Source organism: Squalius cephalus (assembly GCF_949319135.1).
Source record: "Squalius cephalus genome assembly, chromosome: 6".
NCBI lineage: Eukaryota > Metazoa > Chordata > Actinopteri > Cypriniformes > Leuciscidae > Squalius > Squalius cephalus.
The window spans coordinates 3,900,800-3,920,754 of record NC_137127.1 but is presented as its reverse complement, the minus strand read 5'-3'; the positions used below and the strand labels follow the sequence as shown (position 1 = coordinate 3,920,754).

At 38.5% G+C, this 19,955-nt stretch overlaps 2 protein-coding genes across 2 annotated transcripts in view; one reads left to right on the top strand and one right to left on the bottom strand.

Annotated features, from left to right (window-relative positions):
- dnaaf4 (dynein axonemal assembly factor 4) overlaps window positions 1–19,955 on the bottom strand; it is a 503,354-nt gene that overhangs the window by 293,659 nt on the left and 189,740 nt on the right. The gene's annotated exons all lie outside the window — the stretch shown is intronic.
- The window catches only part of LOC307160523 (NACHT, LRR and PYD domains-containing protein 3-like), a gene marked incomplete at its 3' end in the record, with an annotated part of 92,003 nt that overhangs the window by 50,429 nt on the left and 21,619 nt on the right, over window positions 1–19,955 (top strand). Inside the window, exons 12-17 of the mRNA XM_079874683.1 lie at window positions 4,273–4,368; window positions 11,138–11,230; window positions 11,408–11,524; window positions 15,793–15,871; window positions 17,780–17,975; window positions 18,067–19,891. Of these exons, the coding sequence (XP_079730809.1) occupies window positions 4,273–4,368; window positions 11,138–11,230; window positions 11,408–11,524; window positions 15,793–15,871; window positions 17,780–17,975; window positions 18,067–19,891 (2,406 nt within the window). The remainder of the gene's footprint in view (window positions 1–4,272; window positions 4,369–11,137; window positions 11,231–11,407; window positions 11,525–15,792; window positions 15,872–17,779; window positions 17,976–18,066; window positions 19,892–19,955) is intronic.

The window sequence follows — 19,955 nt, the reverse complement described above, 5'->3', positions numbered from 1 at the left end:
CAGACACGGACCGGCCTTCAAGGTGTGTGGCGGATAAATACAACAAAAATGATTAAAATGATACGACTGGCATAAAAACTGGGGTATTTTTTTAAATATCCTATAATAATAAACGTGAATCCAATGTGTAGGCCTACTCGCAATTTTATTAACAGCGTCCTCTAACATCGCGCAGGCAAATGAGAAAGTCTGAAAACAAACAAAATGCCCCCAAAAGAAAAAAAATCTCTATGTTTTCAGTGCTGATGCGTTCACGTAACATGTAAGGGCACCTAAAAGCTGTCACAACGAACCGGCAAAATGATTATGAATATGTAAAATATAGCAGAAGACATTTTAATTTTTTTTATGTCTGTCGGCTGGAAAGATGCTGACTCGTGATCTTCGCAGTAGTGAACGCGCCTGAGAGAAATGCACATTTCATACGGGAGAGCAGTCTGTTTTCTTTCGTTTTGAATTGTTCTGTTTAAAAGTAGACATTTCAAGCTTTATATATATGTCTCAGGTGTGTGAGGCAAGTTGGCTATACGCTGAGTTTCGGTTCATTCATGAGACAAACTCCAGGTTCACGCCGGCGCCTTCGTATCGTGGTTATCTATTTTCTAATATATTTCTAATATTTAATAATATTAAATCCAGACAATGGTTGATGAAACCTTGATTAAAATTAAGATACAATTAATACAAAACGAAATTAATTTTAAAGACAGGCTTTGTGCTTTCTGTTTGAGGTCTGAGTGAAAGTTTTAAAGCAGTCTTAGTGCCGCCTTCAGAGCGCTCACGTCCGTAACGGAGAACTGTCCCGTCCATAACAATTTTTTTTTTTTTTTTTGTATAAATTTCTAAATAAATGTGACTTATAGTCCAGTGCGAGGCTAGGCCTATGTTTTTTCTTCTTCATGGCGCATTTTTTGACTGATGCGCCTTATAGGCTACTCCGGAGCGACTTATATTGATAGGCTACACCTGTATGAATTCTCATTTTACTTTTTGAACTCCATTATTGAGCCGAGTTTTGCCTGAAAATAGTCTACTGTTGATGACTGTGCAAGACAAATGGATTCAGGGTCAGGCTTGACTGAGCATGCTTCAGACTCGTGGTGTGAGCGGAGCGGAGCGAAATTGGAGCGGGAAATGCGACGCTCCGTCCTTTTGAAATTGCCGCTCTGCGCTCTGTCCAAGATCCGCCCGCTCGCGCTCCCCGCTCGCTCCCGCTCCACTCCGCTCACATGCTCTGGTTCAGACTGAGGGACATAACTTTATAGTTTGTTTTTAAATAAAATATCTTGTTTTGTTTTTGTTTTTACAAGAAATTAACACAAATACTTTCAATATTACTAAAAATTATAGACATTGTGCATATTTTATTAAGTATTTACTTAGTACAAATTCAGTGAAGTGCCTCAGTGAAATGACAAAATGCTTAGTGTACATTTGAAATAAGACATTATTTTACGATATATTATTAAAATGCAATAATTATTTATATTCATTATAATGGGCATACCAACCGTATTGTTAAAAGCTTTTAACAATTAATTTTGTTGAACCAGCAATTTAAAAAGTCTGGGGGACTGAAATATTACCGAATCTAAGGAATGACTCATAAGATACAAATGAAAAATGGTGTTTAATTTTTTTCAGCTGTATTAGATGTATTAAAGTCGACATGAAATCAAAATTGACCCTATTTACTTTGTTAGCGTATATTACTAGTCTTGTGGTGAACAATTCATCCGTGCAAGTTAATACACAGAAAAAAAATTGTTTGCCGTGGTGATCTTTAATCAAAGTCTGAAAAGTTACTTCCGGTCTGAAATGGCGTCTTTTTCTGATGACGTAGACTTGACGGCTTGGGTTGAAAAACGCTTAACCACTCCCCTCAAACCGTTAGTCTGCTATGAGCGAGAGATGGAGAGGAGGAGCGCTGACACTAAAACCCTGCCCTCTGTTCAATATTCCTTTTCACGTGGAAGTACGTCACAACACTGGAGAAAAGTCGTTTGCAACTTCCGGTTCACGCGGACTTTAAACCGCAGCATTCAAGTAAGAAATTAAATTTAATATTAAAATACTGCATATACTCACTGTATGGTTTTAATATACATTGATTCTTATTAAAGGTACTGAAGTTATTCAGTCAAGAGCAGTGAGTGATTTTCTTTTGTTGTTTGATTAACACTGACACAAGCAGCAACAGGTATATTAGGCTGCTGTCACTTTAAAGCCCGGGACACACCAAGCCGGCGTGTTTGACATGTTGAATCGGCGTCGGGCCGTCAGTAGCATGTGTGTAAAAGTTTGTGGTTTTGAGATAATGACATTTATGCGTGGTTTGTGAAAATACAAAAAAAAAAAAATTCTCACTGAAATAAGGTCATGAAACCCATACTGATTATTTCTTCACAAGACTTTTGAAAATTGTATGACGTAGCCTAGAATATTTGCTCTAAAACTATGTGAAAATCACCCTGACTGCTCATTCAGAGAAGACAATATATTGATTTAAAATTTTTACGACGTGTTTTGTGTGATAAAGCTTTATGCGGGAGGGGCGGATCACCTCATTAATATGTAAGGCTTTTCACACCTGAGAAAGACAAAGACACTCCCTAATGGCCCTATTAGGAGCTTATCAGGGCCCATCATTCTGACCAACCTTGCACAAAGAATGAGGAGATTTAAAAAAGAATGGCTTTTAGATTGTTTGGATTTATTTACAACACAACATAATCCAAAGATACACAACAAATGACAAAAAAGCACTCATTGAAAACAATGATCCAAAGAAAGAGACCTTTGTGCCATTCATAAAAACATTGTACATACCTTTCATTTCCAAGGTGTTTGATTTTCACTTTACCATGTTCATGTACAGAGACATGTACTGTGAAAGTTGAAGTAAGCAGGACTCAGTGGCATCTGGGCCCTGAAAGAAAAAAAAAGTGAACATACTGATATCAAGAGAAAGGCCTGCACGATTTTGGGAATACATTTTAGATTTTTCTGGTTAAAATTGCTTTTTAAAATTCACAGAATACACACACACACACACACACAAATGTTTCCAACAATATATAATATAATGAACACCAGGTTTGTTGTGCCTTGTAGGCATAGGCTATGCGCAGTGCTGCATAAAATAATAACAAAAACCTATTACAGCCTATAAATCTTCCAAAAGATTTCAGTAAAAACTAAGCTAGAGAAAAATATATTGATTATCATGTTACTTCAAATGTTTCCGTTCGTTATGATGATATGAAATGAGATAATAGTAAAAACATGAAGCCGTTTGGTGATCGCCAAACGCGATCGCGATCAAATATAAAACATTATGGTTACCATATACATATCTACGTTTGAGCAGATATCCACAAACACAGTAACAGTAAACACGGGTCTAAATATTATAATATTCACCATATATCTAGCAACAGTTCAACTGCAATGTGAAATTTATGCAACAATAACAAACTAATAAATTTATGTAAGAATTTCTTACCTTACATCTTTCTTGTCTTCAAATCGCGTTCTTCTTCTTCTGGGGTAAAGCCAATGTAAGCTCACGGCACGTCTTTCAAACTCGACGAAAAGCAGAGACTGATGAAGTGTTTTGTTTTTGAGATAATGAGCGCGTTCGCGTTCCATGTGGAGATTTGCATGTGAATATCTTTTGCGCGAGTGGGCGTGGTCAAATTAAAACTAATGAGGAAGCGTATGAGAAGCTGGACATCTTGTTGGTTTTATACAAATTACTTAAACAGAGAATATTTGTTTTCAGTTTGAATCCGATCATTTAAAAGTACACACTTAAATGTTTATAAAGGTATATGGCTCATAAATGTGTGACAAGTATTCGCTGAGTTTTGTTTCAGTTTATAGACGTGCTCAAGAAAAAAAAGTTCACCGCGAGGGAGAGGCAGAACGCACACCCTGTTTATTTTCTTTATTTTACAAAAGCACAATGTTTTGATTTGATTGTAAGTGGACACATACAAAAGTAGAAATATCACAGATTCTTTTTTTATATATATTTTTTTTCTGTATGACCATAAATGACGGAGTAATTTAAGTTTAAAGTGCTACAATTTGAAGAAAATCCAGCAAAACGCGGGGGCGCGTTTTTCGACCTCAGAGGGTTAATGTGAGATTACAACCCCTTCACACACAGGCAATAAAAAAGGATTCATTTTAGTAGAAAAGTTACATACAGCACCTTTAAATGAGACTGAAAAGTGTTTTTTTTCTCTCTCTGCTCTGTGTCATTAGGAAAAATTCATTCTCGAGCTCGAAATCCTTGAAGAGTGACCATTCAAAAGGTGGTGGACCGAACTCCAGCCAGAAAAAAACATCATCTACTAAAAGGTATTTTATTTCATACCCATTCATCACAGAGAATTATGGGTAACACTTTACAATAAGGTTCATTAGTTAACTAATGAACCTGCGGCTTGTCCTTAAAGGGATAGTTCAACCAAAAATTATGTCTTTATTTACTCACTCTAAAGTTGTTCTAAACCTGTATTCATTTCTGTCTTGTGCTGAACACAAAAGAACATATTTTGAAGAATGGGGGTAACCAATATTTGCTGGAAGCCACTGACTTCCATACAGGGGCGGATCTAGAATTTTTTTGTATAGGGTGGCAAAGGTGTGGCAACACCAAAACAAGCACCCATCCATAATTTTCGGGGATTTATAGCCTGACATGCACAATTTTGTTCACAAATATTGCATTACAACAAAGTAATTATCTATGCTGTTTAAACAAAAAAACAAAAAACAATTTCAAATGTAATTGCAAAACAATTACAATTTCAAATGCATCATGGCACCAAGTCGAGACACTCTGTATGAAAAACATCAACAGGTATCAATACCATTACAATTTTACGGTTCTCAATACCAATTTTGGTACCACAACAGAATCTGTTGGAACTTGTTTATTTAACTATTTGGAAAAGAATAAAATAAAATAAAATTCAATTAGTTTATTTTTTTATGATGGTAATCATAAGTAAATAATACATATAAACATTGAAGGCTACATGAAGCCTAATATAATTATTTCTGTCTTCAGGTTAAACTGAACCTTTATTTTGACCGGTTGCAGTGAAGACCTTTAAGTTTCTGTGTGTGTATGATATGAAGATAGTTTTTTCTCAAATGAAACGGTAAAATGTTCAAGTGACACTGTCAGATTTTCAAAATGTCAGTACCGAAGGACAGGTACTTTTGACAACTCTACTAGCAACCACCCAGAATATCCTAGCAACTACCTATCAACACTTTAGGAAACACCCAGAACATCTATCTATTCTGGAATAACTGACCAAACTACTAAGTTTTTTTTAAACAAGACTTTAAGTTGGCTTTAAGACAAGCCAGCATAAATTTGTCTTTCAAACTTTTCAATCTAGTTATTACAGTTTTTCTTGATCGCTAACACACAATTCACGAAGCAATTCAGCAATTCTCACAACTATAAACACAATCTCAAAACTATACACCAACTTGCACAAACCTCAAACGTCGAGGTCAAAATAAAATATTCTAGTAAAAAACATGTTCTCTTCTGTCAAAATCAAACTTTGGCATCAGGTGATGCACAAAACTTAAATACACAGACTGCCTTTTTTGCCCAGTGAACACTAGTGTGATCAATTCATACAAACACCTCTTATTGGTATTCAGGAATTATTTTGCAGCTTAATGTCTATTACAGTATGCAACACAAATACATTTATAGATGCAGAAACAGTAAAATACAGCAATGAACTTTTGGGAAAAAAATATTTTAATTTCACTATTGTACATCTTTCAGTAGATGAAAAGCACTAGAAAAGACAATTTCAAATACCAAAGAATTGTAAATGAACTTGGTATGCACCACAATACAGTGTACTGTCAATTACAGTGCCAGGAAAATAAAGTAAATTCAGAATTCGGCCAATTTAATTTACAGTATACAGTACTATAGTAGTTTCTTGGTCTAATTTATTTATAGTTAAGATGTATCAGGCGCTAGTACTCTAACTTGAGGGAAAGTATCAGCAATTAGGGAATACATTACTAATACTAAAGGATTTCCTAATGACTTATAGTTTAAGGTGCTTCTCAGTATCCCTCCTCATCTCCTTGCTCTTCCATCCTCCATCCTATGACCAGGAAACCGATCGAGCTCAGCCATCTTGACGCGCGAGTTCCCTTGAAAGGGGACAAGGACTTCTTTCAGATGCAGGCTGCCCACACATTTCTCCATAACACGCTGAAAGGTGCAAGGTGCATTTGTCAACCCCTGTGGGATCCTATTAAAGGGGTCATATAATGGTACATGCACTTTTACAAGTTGATTGCACTGAAATGTCTGTTGGCAGTGCCTGTACACAACCATCCTATCATGATAAAAATCCATCCAGTGGTTTTGTTTTAATCTCCTTATATGTTTGACCATCTCTGAAATCAAGCCGTTCGATATTGTGACGTCATAAGATCGTACGCCCCTCCCGCTATTGTGATTGACAGCCGTGTTTCAACACAAGACCCGCCCTGAGCAAGCTGTGACAGCCGTCGTCATAGTAGTCCGCCATTGTTGATATGCTGGAGTAGAATGGCGTCTAAGCGATTGTGGTGTTCTGTTCTTAGATGTAATAAGGAACACAGCAGTCATTTGGATGTTCCTAAATCCGAGCCGTTGAAGAAGCAGTGGCTGAGTTTTGTTTTTGAAGCGATATGCCCAAAGGATTGACGCGGGGATTCCCTCACGGGGATTCCCCACGATCATCTGTGCTTTCATGTTTGCGCGAATCATTTCACACCAGACAGCTTCACAAACGAGAAAAAACGGATCGGTACCAACGTGTTCCTGCTGAACCTCCAGAAGATGTGAGTGTAATGTTTTATTAACCTTTATATTAGTATTTATATTAATCTTTGCGAAATTTGCAAACCTTGCTGCAGGCTTCACGATGAATGCGTCTAAGGTTTACACTCAGGGTACATTACGGCATGTTTTCTATGTACGACGTTCTCAATATAATTCATAATCCCACGTTTATAACGAATAACACGTGGTTATTGTGTTAGATACGGTCAGAGAATGTCTAATACGGTGTACCCACAGAACAGAGGGGCGGGGTGAGCAAAGCTCATTATCATTTAAAGACACATGCACTGAAACGGCGTGCTGAAAACAGAGCTGTTTTTGACCAGGTAAAATTAGTGTTTTCTTACAATACTAATGAGAATTTTTAATTAAAGTATATTACAAACTTTTAATTTAGACCCTAAAGAATCATATTAGCTTGTACAAAAATGGCATTATATGACCCCTTTAAACTCCCAGAATCCCATGGGTTACAAACACTGTCTTATATTTGTCGTCCTCTTCAACTTCAACCTGATAGTACCCTTGTTTCAAGTCCATAACAGAAAACCATTTAGATCCTGTTAAGGCGGAGAATGTCTCTTCAGTGTTTGGCAATGCATAGGTGCCCTTTATTGTTTGATTGTTCAACTTTCTGTAGTCTACACAGAGCCGAATGGAATCATTTTTCTTCTTCATGACACGATGGGTGAAGTGAATGGACTTTCAGACTCCCAGATGATGTTAGCGTCCCTGAGTTCCTGAAGGTGAAGTCTAACAGCCTCATAATCAGAAGGATGGAGCCAACCACAGCAGAGGGAGGGAGGAATTTTGGCTCTTTCTCTTTAACAGAGGTATCCTTCAGCGAAGACAGAACAGATGGAACATAAAGCTCAGCCAAGCAACATTTTCTTGGAGGGGTGAGCCGTTTCATTCTGAAGGATAGGAACTTTGAATGATGTTCTTCTGGGACTTGTGAGGACATAACTGCAAAGAAGCAAACCACCAGGGAGACTGGAGTGAACACATGGCTCTAACACAAGGGGAGAATTTCGGGCTATAGACACGTCTCTAACGTATCCATCCAGGACTATCTTTTGACCAGCGGGTATTCTGAAATTCTGTTCCACTTTCAATTTGACTTGTCCCACTTTACCATTTTGTTGTTCAGTTGTGTATCTGCGCAAAAGCTTCTGGACTAGAGGTGAATACAGACATCGCCTGTTGAGAACCATTGGCCATTACTGCTTGACACAGGACTTGAACAAGTTATATAGGGTGTTAGTGCCAATAAGTACTGGGATTTCAAGATTCAGTTTATAGTCAGGAATGACAAGTGCTAGCGTTGTGAGAGCTGTCAACCAGTGGGAGTTAATTGTGGACACGGGCTCATCAGTATCCATACTGCCCGAGAGCATTTACCATAAACATTTTGTTTCATGCACCCTCAATCCAGTAACAGTAAAATTAGTGTCTTATTCCAAAGAGATTATTCGAGTGCTGGGCTGTTTTTCTACAGACGTCTTCCATGATGGTAATACAGCAGCGGCCACGTTCTACATAGTAAAGTCAGGCTCACCTTTGCTGGGAATGGATCTGCTGAAAGCACTTCACTGCCGTTTTGAAGGCGATACTGTGAGAATGAGAATTCTAAATATTATACAATACTACAAATGAGAATTCTGAAATACTGCCAGTGCATATTGTAGGATGCGCAAGTGGATACATACACAAAGTGAAAGAAGGTTTTGTTCCTGTTCAGCAAAAATTGAGAAGACTGCCATTGTCAGTTAGGCAAGCAGTTTCAGATGAACTGTAAAACCTGTTGGAGCATGACATAATTGAACGGGTGGATGCATCTCCATGTGTCTCCCCAATTGTATTGACACAAAAAAAGGAGGTGGAATTCGCCTGTGCATTGATTTAATGGAGCCTTATAAGGCTATAGTTGTAGATAGCCACCCCTTGCCCCATATAGAGGAACTGTTGGCAGTACTGCGTGGGGCAACGGTGTTTTCAATCATAGACCTGGCCTCAGCCTATCACCAGGTTCCATTGCACCCTCAACGTCGAGATATAATGGCATTTAATAACCAGGATGGGCTGTTTCGTTATAAACGTGTCACGTATGAACTGGCTTCGGCCGCGCCTGCTTTCCAGAAGAGGATGACGGCTATACTGCATTAATCGCAGGTGTTCAAGCCTACTTGGATGACCTAATTGTTTACGGCGCACAGAGGATATTCATGACACTCGCTTAAAAGCTCTACTTCACTGTCTGAACAAGGTTGGTTTGACACTAAATATGCAGAAATGTAAATTTAAGCTGCAAACGTAGAAATTTTTGGGGCACGATATCTAAAGAGGGATTACATCCAGACCCTGATAATGTAGTTGCTGTCGTACATGCACTTGCTCCCCATGACACGGCCTCACTGCGCTCATTCCTGGGCCTTACGTCTTGGTATAGTAAATATCTACCTGATTATGCAACAATGGTTGAACCCCTGCGTGAAGTTTTGAGAACCTCCACTGACATGAACTTTCTCTGGACTGATAAGGCTGATCAAAAATTTTACCACCCTGAAGACACTCTTATCAAAGAGCCCCATTCTAGCTCTATTCGATCCCCGATTGCCAACTTACGTGAGTACGGATGCTTCTGATTATGATGTGGGTGGCATTTGCCTCCCGAACACTTTCGTCAGCTGAAAGAAAGTACACAACTAAGGAGAGGGAAGCACTGGCTTGTGTGTGGAGTATTGAAAAATGGAGGACGTATCTCTGGGGTAGACATTTTGGTCTGCGCACTGACCACCAATCCCTTTCAACGCTTCTTACATCAAAAGGCACAGGTAGAGCTGGCATGCAAATTGCTAGGTGGTCAGCCCGCCTGTTATGCTATTCCTATGATGTTGCATTCCGCCCTGGGAGATACAACACAACAACAGACTATCTCTCTCGACTCCCCTTACCTGAGACGAGTGAACCAACAGGTGAACCAGAAATGGTCGCCACTGTTTCTCACTTACTTGCTTTGTCAGTATCTGAGTTCTCTTCTGCATCAGAGAGCTGCCTCCAGTTAGCCCAACTTTGTGCACAGATCAAGAATGGCTGGCCTAAAAACAAGAAGTCAGTGAAACAAGAACTAGAACCTTACTTTCACATCAGACATGAGCTTTCTGTGGAGGGTCCGCTAATTATGCGAGGGGATCACTGCCTATTAGTTCCATTGTCTCTGCGTACAAGACTAGTGAATTAAACTCACGAAGGACACCAAGGCAATGTACAGACAAAACAAAGGTTTTGCGAGCTCTACTGGTGACCGAAAATGGGCAGAAGTGTAGAAATTCTGATTGCCTCATGTTTGACATGTCAGCTGAACGACAAAACGGCCTGCACCTGCTCCTATCGTACCTGTGGAACTACCTAACGGGTCCTAGAAGTGTGAGATTTCTTAAACAACCAGCTTGGTTGAAGGACTTTGTGTGAGATAAATAAATAGATTCAATGGTGCTGAAATAGTCCATGATTCAAATCCAGTCAATTGTTGTTTTGGTTGTTTACTTTGATTAGTTTAAACACTATTAAGGCACTCCTTAAAGAAAGTGCTAGGAGTTAATACACCATTTGTATTGCTAATATAACTTGTTTTATATAAAGAGGTAAATTGTTTCTTAAAGTAATTCTTTAAAGAAAAGGGAAAATGTCTGCAGAGTTATTGTGTAGTCATTAGATGGCAGTGGAAGGAAGGAAAAGAAAAGAGAAGAAAGAAATACACACTTGTGTCTGTGCTTCTTTATTTTGTTACAAGACGTACAAACATCACAATACATATAAAAAAAAATTTTAATGGTTGTATATACACAGTACATAATGCACAGTTCTGTATATACATCTTCTGTTCTGTTCCAGATGTATACATTATTATTTATTTCTTCACTTGGTCTTATTTAAATGTTCTTCTGTTCTCGTGTCATATATGTATGTTTATTTATATGGATGTACCAAGAGCTCCTGTAAAACCACAACAAATTCCTTCTGTGTTTGCGCATACTGATGAAAAGCTCATTCTGATTCTGATTCATACACTGAAAACGACTGAAGTTTATTATCAATGTTGTGGATTTATTTTTGTTTATAAAAACTTAACTTAAAAAAGCAGTAGCTACAGGTATGTAAGCTAACAGAACTGTAAAGCAGATGTAGATATCAGTTAGAGTGGGACCTCCGCCAATAAATCGATTCTGTTTGCTCTTTGTGTATTAGGGAAAGATCCGGCTCACCTGAGTCCAGCTTAGTGTCTATGAGTGACCGTTCAAAAGATGGTGGACTGCCAGTGAAAACAACATCTACCAAAAGGTATTTCTTGTGTTTCTTGTTGGTCTCATTTTTACTGTGTTAGAAAGTATTTCAGTGAGTATCATGAAACCTTATTTACATTAAAACTGTCTTCTGAAATGATCAGTGTTGGATAGAGGTATCTGACATCTCTGAATCTTTTAGTTTCCATATGATTTGTTGCTTTTTGTGATTTAGTAACAAAGGACAAAAGACCACAGTAAATATCGGTGCAGAAATTTCACGGTGGGAAAGTCTAAAGGTTCAAAAGCGAATGAACAGTGATGTGGAACTGGCATCTTTTCTTCTCAACAGGTGGGCATACAAACACAACTTTTAAATAACACAGTTCACATTTTAGTTTAATTTACAACATAAACAATTCACCATGTTAGAATTCATAATTATTGTTACCGTATTTTCCGCACTATAAGGCGCACCGGATTATAAGGCGTACCTTCAATGAATGGCCTATTTTAGAACTGTTTTCATATATAGGACGCACCGGATTATAAGGGGCATAGAATAGAAGATACTGCAGTCAAACGTTTGACTGGGTTTGCGTTATTTCAAGCCTAAGAGATCACATCCAAAGTCCAAATGTAAACCAAGATCTACCACTTGCAACAAATTATGAAAAAACAAGTGGCTGAGCTGTAAAACCTTGTTTATACTCGACGCGTCCGCATGAGCGCGAACTTCCGCGAAGGTAATAAAAAAACTAATATCCATCTACTCAGGCAGATTCGGCTCAAAGTCGTGCATCTTCGGATGCGGAAGCGCGCGCGCGGCAAAAATGACGTCATTGTAACAGCGCGCGCGCCTCCGCATCCAAAGATGCACGACTTTGAGCCGAATCTGCCCGAGCAGACGGATATTAGTACATCTCATCACACCGGCACCCAGTTTGCGCGTCTAAATCAGTTGTATGGTCTGGTGTTCAGTCTAAAACAAAACAGTTGCCAAGTATAAATGCCTCGTATGTTTGGGGAGGTGCGCGCGCAGTCAGCGGAGGCTCGCGCTCCGTGCCAGGCGAAAGTATAAACAAGGTTTAAGTCAGCGGTTGTTTTACAGACATTCATATAAGGCGCCAGATCCATATATAAGGCGCTCCGGATTATAAGGCGCACTGTCGTTTTTTGAAAAAATTAAAGGCTTTTAAGTGCGCCTTATAGTGCGGAAAATACGGTATTATCATTTTTTGGCCAGTGACCTGAAAATGAAAATTCAGCACCTTGCATTTGTGTTAAAATACATGAAGGGATAGTTCACCCAAAAATGAAAATTCTGTCATAATTTACTTACCGTTAAGTTGCTGAACAAAAAAGTTTCTATGCTTAACAAGAAAAGATGATATTTTGAATAATGATGAAAACCTAACTTGTTGAGCCCCACTGACTTCCATAGTAGGGAAAAATATTATGGGAGTTGTAACGTAAATGCCTCTGGGTTAATGCGAATTAGCTCAAGGATATAGGGAATTTTAGGTATATTAATATTTATGACTCATATTCATAATTCATAAATCGCATATGCATTTACTTTATCAATTATAGGAAATGCCTCGTTCTGTACTGTCTGATCATTACAGTTAAGAAGAAGTATTCCTGTTTACAAAACTCCAAGAAAGTTTATCTTCTGGCCACGAAGACAAAACCCCTTTGGGTTTATAAATTAAAACTACTCAAAGTAGTTTTATAATATAGAGCCTGTAGCTTTATAGATCTTTTGTTTCATTGACTTTATAAAAAGTGGGTTTTCAAACACAGAGACAGTTAAAAGTATAAATGGGTTTATTAATAAAATGGCACACGCTAGAGATTATAAGCTACAAATATAAACGTACGTAAAAATGCAAACAATAAACAAACAAACATTTAAACAAACAATAACCTAAGTGATCAGAATGAAATGAAAGAAAGAAAGAAAGAAAAGAGAATAAAGAGAAGAGAAAAGTTAGTAATTATTACATACAGAAACCAAAGTTCGCGAGACAACCTGGAAAGCAGTTTTATCAGATAAGGTTACCGTCACTTGCACGTTTGTTCTCTGTTCGGCGCGATGCTGAAACTGGCAGGACAGCGTGGATGGTGTCCTGTTTCTGTTGCGTCTTCAGGTGCCGCGAAGTTTAAAGGCTTACTGGATGTAACATTACCGAGAAAGTTCGTCTTCCGTGCGGAAGAGGTTGCAAAGCTTGGTTGCAAAGACGGCAGGCTTTTACATGACGCGGGCCATGTGTCCCAGAGGCCGAGGCGAGGGCCTGTCCAACCGGAGCAGCGCTGCACGTGGAGAAAGAGGAGGAGGTCAAGCGGGATCGATGAGAGAAGAGGGGGATCAGAGAGTGAGATGAGGGGGTTTCGTCCTTTTAACAGACATCTGTTTACGCCCTGTTTTGTGACAGAGCGAATCAGCTCTCCTGATATGAAGCGGGAAACAGTTCTTTGTGTGAAGAAGAACACGCCCCCCTTTTACCATATGTCTTATGAGGGAAAGGATTCATACTTAGAAATGTGATAGTTCCTGGAACAATTTAAGTATTATTGTACCTTGCAGTCAAGATTCGTCTCCGTGAGATGGAGAGGATTACATAGATATCCATTATGACAGGTAACGATTGGGGAAACAGAACGTTACATTTATATGCATAATTACACACAAATAAAGTTTGATTAAACACACAATAAAATTGTCAGTGTTTCCGTTATGGTAAGTGAAGACACCTGGGAAACAAAGGAATACGTATCAAACATTTGAAGGGTTTTCTCTGAAAAGTTCCCTGAAAAGTTCCATGTGTTGGAATGTTGGCTTGCATAGGAACTGGATAAGATGCAGCTTTGGGTCATAAAGTTTATGACCAAATTACCAGACCGAACCAGGTCGAGTTACAAGACACTATTGAGGAACCTTCTTTCAGTGAACATTTAGAATTCAAGATTTTACTCTTAGCAACCCACACCTCTATTACACGTGCATATAGGAATGTACACACATTATGAAAATAAAAGAAAAGATATTTCTCGTATTCTCAGTTATACACAAAAGGGTGTTTGTGTGTGTGTGCGGAATGTCATGAGGCTGTAACGTTGCGGGAGACGAGTCACATGGGTGCTGGTAAATTGGTCCTCGTGGGGCAATTATTAACCAGCGCTGTCTTCCTGAGGACAAAGACGATGTGTTCGCCATCACATGATTCACTTAATCTGAAAAGCAGATGCCATTGTCGCTACAGAGTCAATTGGGACCATGCACTTTTTAGTTATGAACATTCTTCAAAATATCTTATGTTGAGGACAACAAAGAAATTTATACATGTTTAGAACAACTTAAGGGTGAGTAAATTACAGGATTTTCATTTTTGGGTTATCCCTTTATCCCTTTTATCCCTTGTTTATTTGCTTTGTCACGTGAGTTGTGTGATAATACTCTCTTTGGCTATTGGACTGTGACATTGATGTCTTCAGTCAGTTTTTACAGAGATTAATCACTAAGGATGCTTGCATATGCCTTCATGAAATAAAAAAATACCCCATAAGAAATAAAAACAGAAAACACTGGTAAAACTGATCTTGAGAATGATCTTATATTGTGTACATTTGAAGCTCCTCATCAACATACTGTAGATTTGTTGTAATGAATCCAGGCAAGTTTGAAGATTGAACCCACGTGCTAGTGATGTTATGTATGACACTGAAGCTTCGATGTGCGTATCACACATGCGACACAATTCTAGTGAAGCCCCGTATCGGGGTGTGTATTGGTTTACTAGAGTCACGTGATCAACGACAAATGAAGCCTCACTTTCTGTCCAATCACGTGCGCGTTTCGCTTTGGGTGTCAGAAGGCTCGAACCCCAGATCTTATTGAAGGAGTCATTGTTGGCTCAGTCTGGTTGATGGGTTTGTGAGGAGAGAAAATTAATTTATTTAATGAACAAATCAAACACAAACATGTAAGGCTTTTATTTGTACACATAACATTGAAACTATGGAGTGTGTTGTGGTTGCTTCATCTGCCAGAGCTTCTAACACAGGCTTCTGGCTGCTTTATTTTAAATAAGCACCAGATGGCGCTGTTCTTGACACTCTCAAGGCTTTGAATCTTTTCCCGGAACAGTCAGGGGAAAGCCTCAGTGATTCATGAGGCTTAATTTCCCCATCCCTACCATGTGCAGCTTTGATTATAATAACATAAGAAAATAAAAATAAAAACAAAAACATGACATGAATCAAGATCATGGCATGACGCTTACCGACAGCAGTTACAGTGGAACAAAACTAGTTCAAGACACACGGCAAACATGAGGGCTTAAATACACACAAGACTAATGACTAGACAAGGGACACCTGTGAACAATGAAACTATGAACCAATGACAACATGAAACAACAGACAAGGGAACACATGGCTGGATCGCATGACTTGAACAGGGGATCACATGACAGACATGAAACATAACCAAATTTTGACATTTGTTTGCAAAAAAAATGCTGTTTCCAGTTCTAGTTTTGTCTAGTATTGCACATGCTGTATTTTATTAGATATATATTATACTATAAACAATGACCACATTTATTTTGCTAACAGGATTCAGTATGAGAAAAAAACAGACTTTCAGAGTTGTCGCTTCAAGAAGTTCAGAGAAAATCTCATCTGGGTCTTTCAGGTATGGAAAAATATTGTATTGTATTTATTGTTCACATTTATATTATAATAAACAAATGGGTTTTTCAACAAATGTAAAATAGTGTATTTTTATTTTAAAAAGACAACTAACTAATGTAGCTATTTAGCATTTCAGTTGTGTACACATCCACATGTCAACAAGGCTAGACTCATATACAGTGGGGCAAAAAAGTATTTAGTCAGCCACCAATTGTGCAAGTTCTCCCACTTAAAAAGATGAGAGAGGCCTGTAATTTCCATCATAGGTATACCTCAACTATGAGAGAAAAAAAAAATTTTGTCTGATTTTTAAAGAATTTATTTGCAAAATATGGTGAAAAATAACTATTCGGTCAATAACAAAAGTTCATCTCAATACTTTGTTATATACCCTTTGTTGGCAACGACAGAGGTCAAACGTTTTCTGTAAGTCTTCACAAGGTTTTCACACACTGTTGCTGGTATTTTGGCCCATTCCTCCATGCAGATCTCCTCTAGAGCCGTGATGTTTTGGGGCTGTCGCTGGGCAACAGATTTTCTATGGGGTTGAGATCTGGAGACTGGCTAGGCCACTCCAGGACCTTGAAATGCTTCTTACGAAGCCACTCCTTCATTGCCCGGGTGGTGTGTTTGGGATCATTGTCATGCTGAAAGACCCAGCCATGTTTCATCTTCAATGCCCTTGCTGATGGAAGGAGGTTTTCACTCAAAATCTCACGATACATGGCCCCATTCATTCTTTCCTTTACACGGATCAGTCGTCCTGGTCCCTTTGCAGAAAAACAGCCCCAAAGCATGATGTTTCCACATGATGGTTCTGGGATTTTTGCTCATCGTTCTTGTGATCATTTTGACCCCACGGGGTGAGATCTTGCGTGGAGCCCCAGATCGAGGGAGATTATCAGTGGTCTTGTATGTCTTTCATTTTCTAATAATTGCTCCCACAGTTGATTTCTTCACACCAAGCTGCTTACCTATTGCAGATTCAGTCTTCCCAGCCTGGTGCAGGTCTACAATTTTGTTTCTGGTGTCCTTTGACAGCTCTTTGGTTTTGGCCATAGTGGAGTTTGGAGTGTGACTGTTTGAGGTTGTGGACAGGTGTCTTTTATACTGATAACGAGTTCAAACAGGTGCCATTAATACAGGTAACGAGTGGAGGACAGAGGAGCCTCTTAAAGAAGAAGTTACAGGTCTTTGAGAGCCAGAAATCTTGCTTGTTTGTAGGTGACCAAATACTTATTTTACCGAGGAATTTACCAATTAATTCATTAAAAATCCTACAATGTGATTTTCTGGATTTTTTTTTTCTCATTTTGTCTCTCATAGTTGAAGTGTACCTGTGATGAAAATTACAGGCCTCTCTCATCTTTTTAAGTGGGAGAACTTGCACAATTGGTGGCTGACTAAATACTTTTTTGCCCCACTGTATTTTCATGTTGGTAGACAAGCAGCTTCATTAAACTTGCAATTATATGTAAACTATATTTAGCCACTCTACAATTCTGTATGATTTGTAATTTATGTATGATTTGGGGCACAGTCATATTGACATTCTGTAATGTTAATTTTGCCTACCTTAATTCTGGTATGTGTGTTACATTTACTGCCTTTGTCTAAGAAGTTAACAGCATAATCCAGCAGCAGCAATGCGCCTGTTAAATTGCATATAGGCAAACACTTGTTTGTCATTTAACTAGGTACTTTCAATAAATTTACCTAAAATTATTGCATAAATAGTTTGCTCAAGCAAACTGGTGTTCTGGAGTTTTCATTTTTATTTTATATGCTATTTGTAGTTTCACATTATCATAGCTTCATTAATGCTTTTACTTCTGATGTCTGTTTCATATATGGATGTGAATTTGGTTACATTTTGTTGTTATACCCATCTTTGTTTTTATGTTTTTAGGACCTTGAGCACAAAATGATTGTATTCCTAAAGAATGAGCTGGAAAAGTTTAAGAAAATACTAAAAAAGGAGAACACCCAATACTTTGTGCAGGACTATATAGATGACATGTGTAGCATCAAAGAAGCAGCTCTTGATATCACACTGCACTTCCTAAAAAGTATGAAGCAAGATGGACTTGCAGATACTCTAAAAGGTAAGAGGCTCATGACCATCTGTCATGTTGTCATTTAAAGTCAGGAGAGAAAAGTATGATCAAGTATTTTTATTTCTGTTTGTGTGTTTAGAGGAGCTTGTCTTTATTCATCAACGACAACTTAAATCAAACCTGAAGAAGAAGTATCAATGTGTGTTTGAAGGAATTGCAAAGCAAGGTGACTCCACAGATCTGAATAACATCTACACAGATCTCTATATCACTCAGGGTGGCAGTAAACAGGTCAATACAGAACATGAGTTAAGACAGATTGAGATTTCCAGCCGTGCTGAATCACAAGAGATACAGATTGAATGCACAAATTTATTTGAATCACCTGAACAAGGCAAGAAGATCAGAACTGTACTGACACAAGGAGTTGCTGGCATCGGTAAATCCATCTCGGTGCAAAAGTTTATTCTGGATTGGGCAGAAAAAAAGAATAATCAAGATATCAGCTTCATATTTCCTCTTCCATTCAGAGAGATGAACTTAAAGGAGAAAGAAAAACAAAGCTTGATGAACCTTGTTAGTCAGTTTTTCCCAGAGATAAAAGGACTGAACCTTACAAGAGATGATAAATTCAAAGTCCTGTTCATTCTTGATGGATTGGATGAATGTCGCCTTCCTTTAAACTTTAAGGACAATGAGACGTGGCGTGATGTATCGTCACCAGCCTCTCTGGATGTTCTCCTAACGAATCTAATCAAGGGAAATCTTCTTCCTTCTGCTCTCATCTGGATCACCACCAGACCAGCAGCTGCCACTAAGATTCCTCCTGACTGTATCGACCGAGTGACAGAGGTCAGAGGGTTCAATGATGCACAAAAGGAAGAGTACTTCAGAAAAAGATTCACTGATGAGGAAATGGCCAACAGAATCATTGATCACGTTAAACAATCAAAGAGTCTCTTCATCATGTGCCACATCCCAGTCTTCTGCTGGATTTCAGCCACTGTTCTCCAGAACATTTTGGAGGAGAAAATAAATAATACAAAAAATCAGACTGAGGACGCCTCTATAACACTGCAGGAATCAAATACTGAAGACATTCCTAAGACTCTGACACAAATGTACACACACTTTCTACGCTTTCAGATCCAGCAGAGCAGACAAAAGTATGATGGAGAATTCAGACCAGATGTTTCCTGGGATAAAGATGCCATCCTTTCACTGGGGAAACTGGGATTCCATCAGCTGGAAAAAAACAACCTGATCTTCTATGACACAGACCTGAAGGACTGTGGTATTGATGCCTCTAAAGCATCAGTGTATTCAGGCATGTGTACACAGATCTTTAAGGAGGAAACAGGAATCATTATTGGTACCATGTACTGCTTTGTTCACATGAGCATTCAAGAGTTTATTGCAGCCCTTTATGCACATCTTTTTCTAGACATCAATAAGAAAAGTGTGTTTGTTCATGAGTCTACAGAGCAGGAAAACAAAAATGAAGACATGATTGATTTGCTGAAAACTGCAGTGGACAAGGCGCTCGAAAGTGACATTGGACATCTGGATCTTTTCCTTCGATTCCTTCTTGGTCTATCACTTCAGTCTAATTATCCACTCTTACGAGGTCTGTTGACACAGAAAGACAGCAATGACGAGAGCAACAAGGTCATAGTTCAGTACATCAAGCAAAAGTTAGGAGAAAATTTATCTCCAGAAAGGTCCATCAATCTGTTCTACTGTCTGAATGAACTGAATGACCAAACTTTGGTTAAAGACATTCAAACACAACTTAGAGAAGGAAGTCTCTCATCTGACCTTTCACCTGCCCAGTGGTCTGCTGTGGCCTTTGTGTTGTTGACATCAGAGGAGGAGCTGGAGGACTTTGAGCTTGAGAAATTTAAGAAATCAGACGAGTGTCTAATTAGACTATCAGCGGTCATCAAAACCTCCAAAAGGGCTCTGTAAGTCTTTTACTTTTTGTTTTCATCTGCATTAATTCTTAATTGTATACCATCTATGAATGTA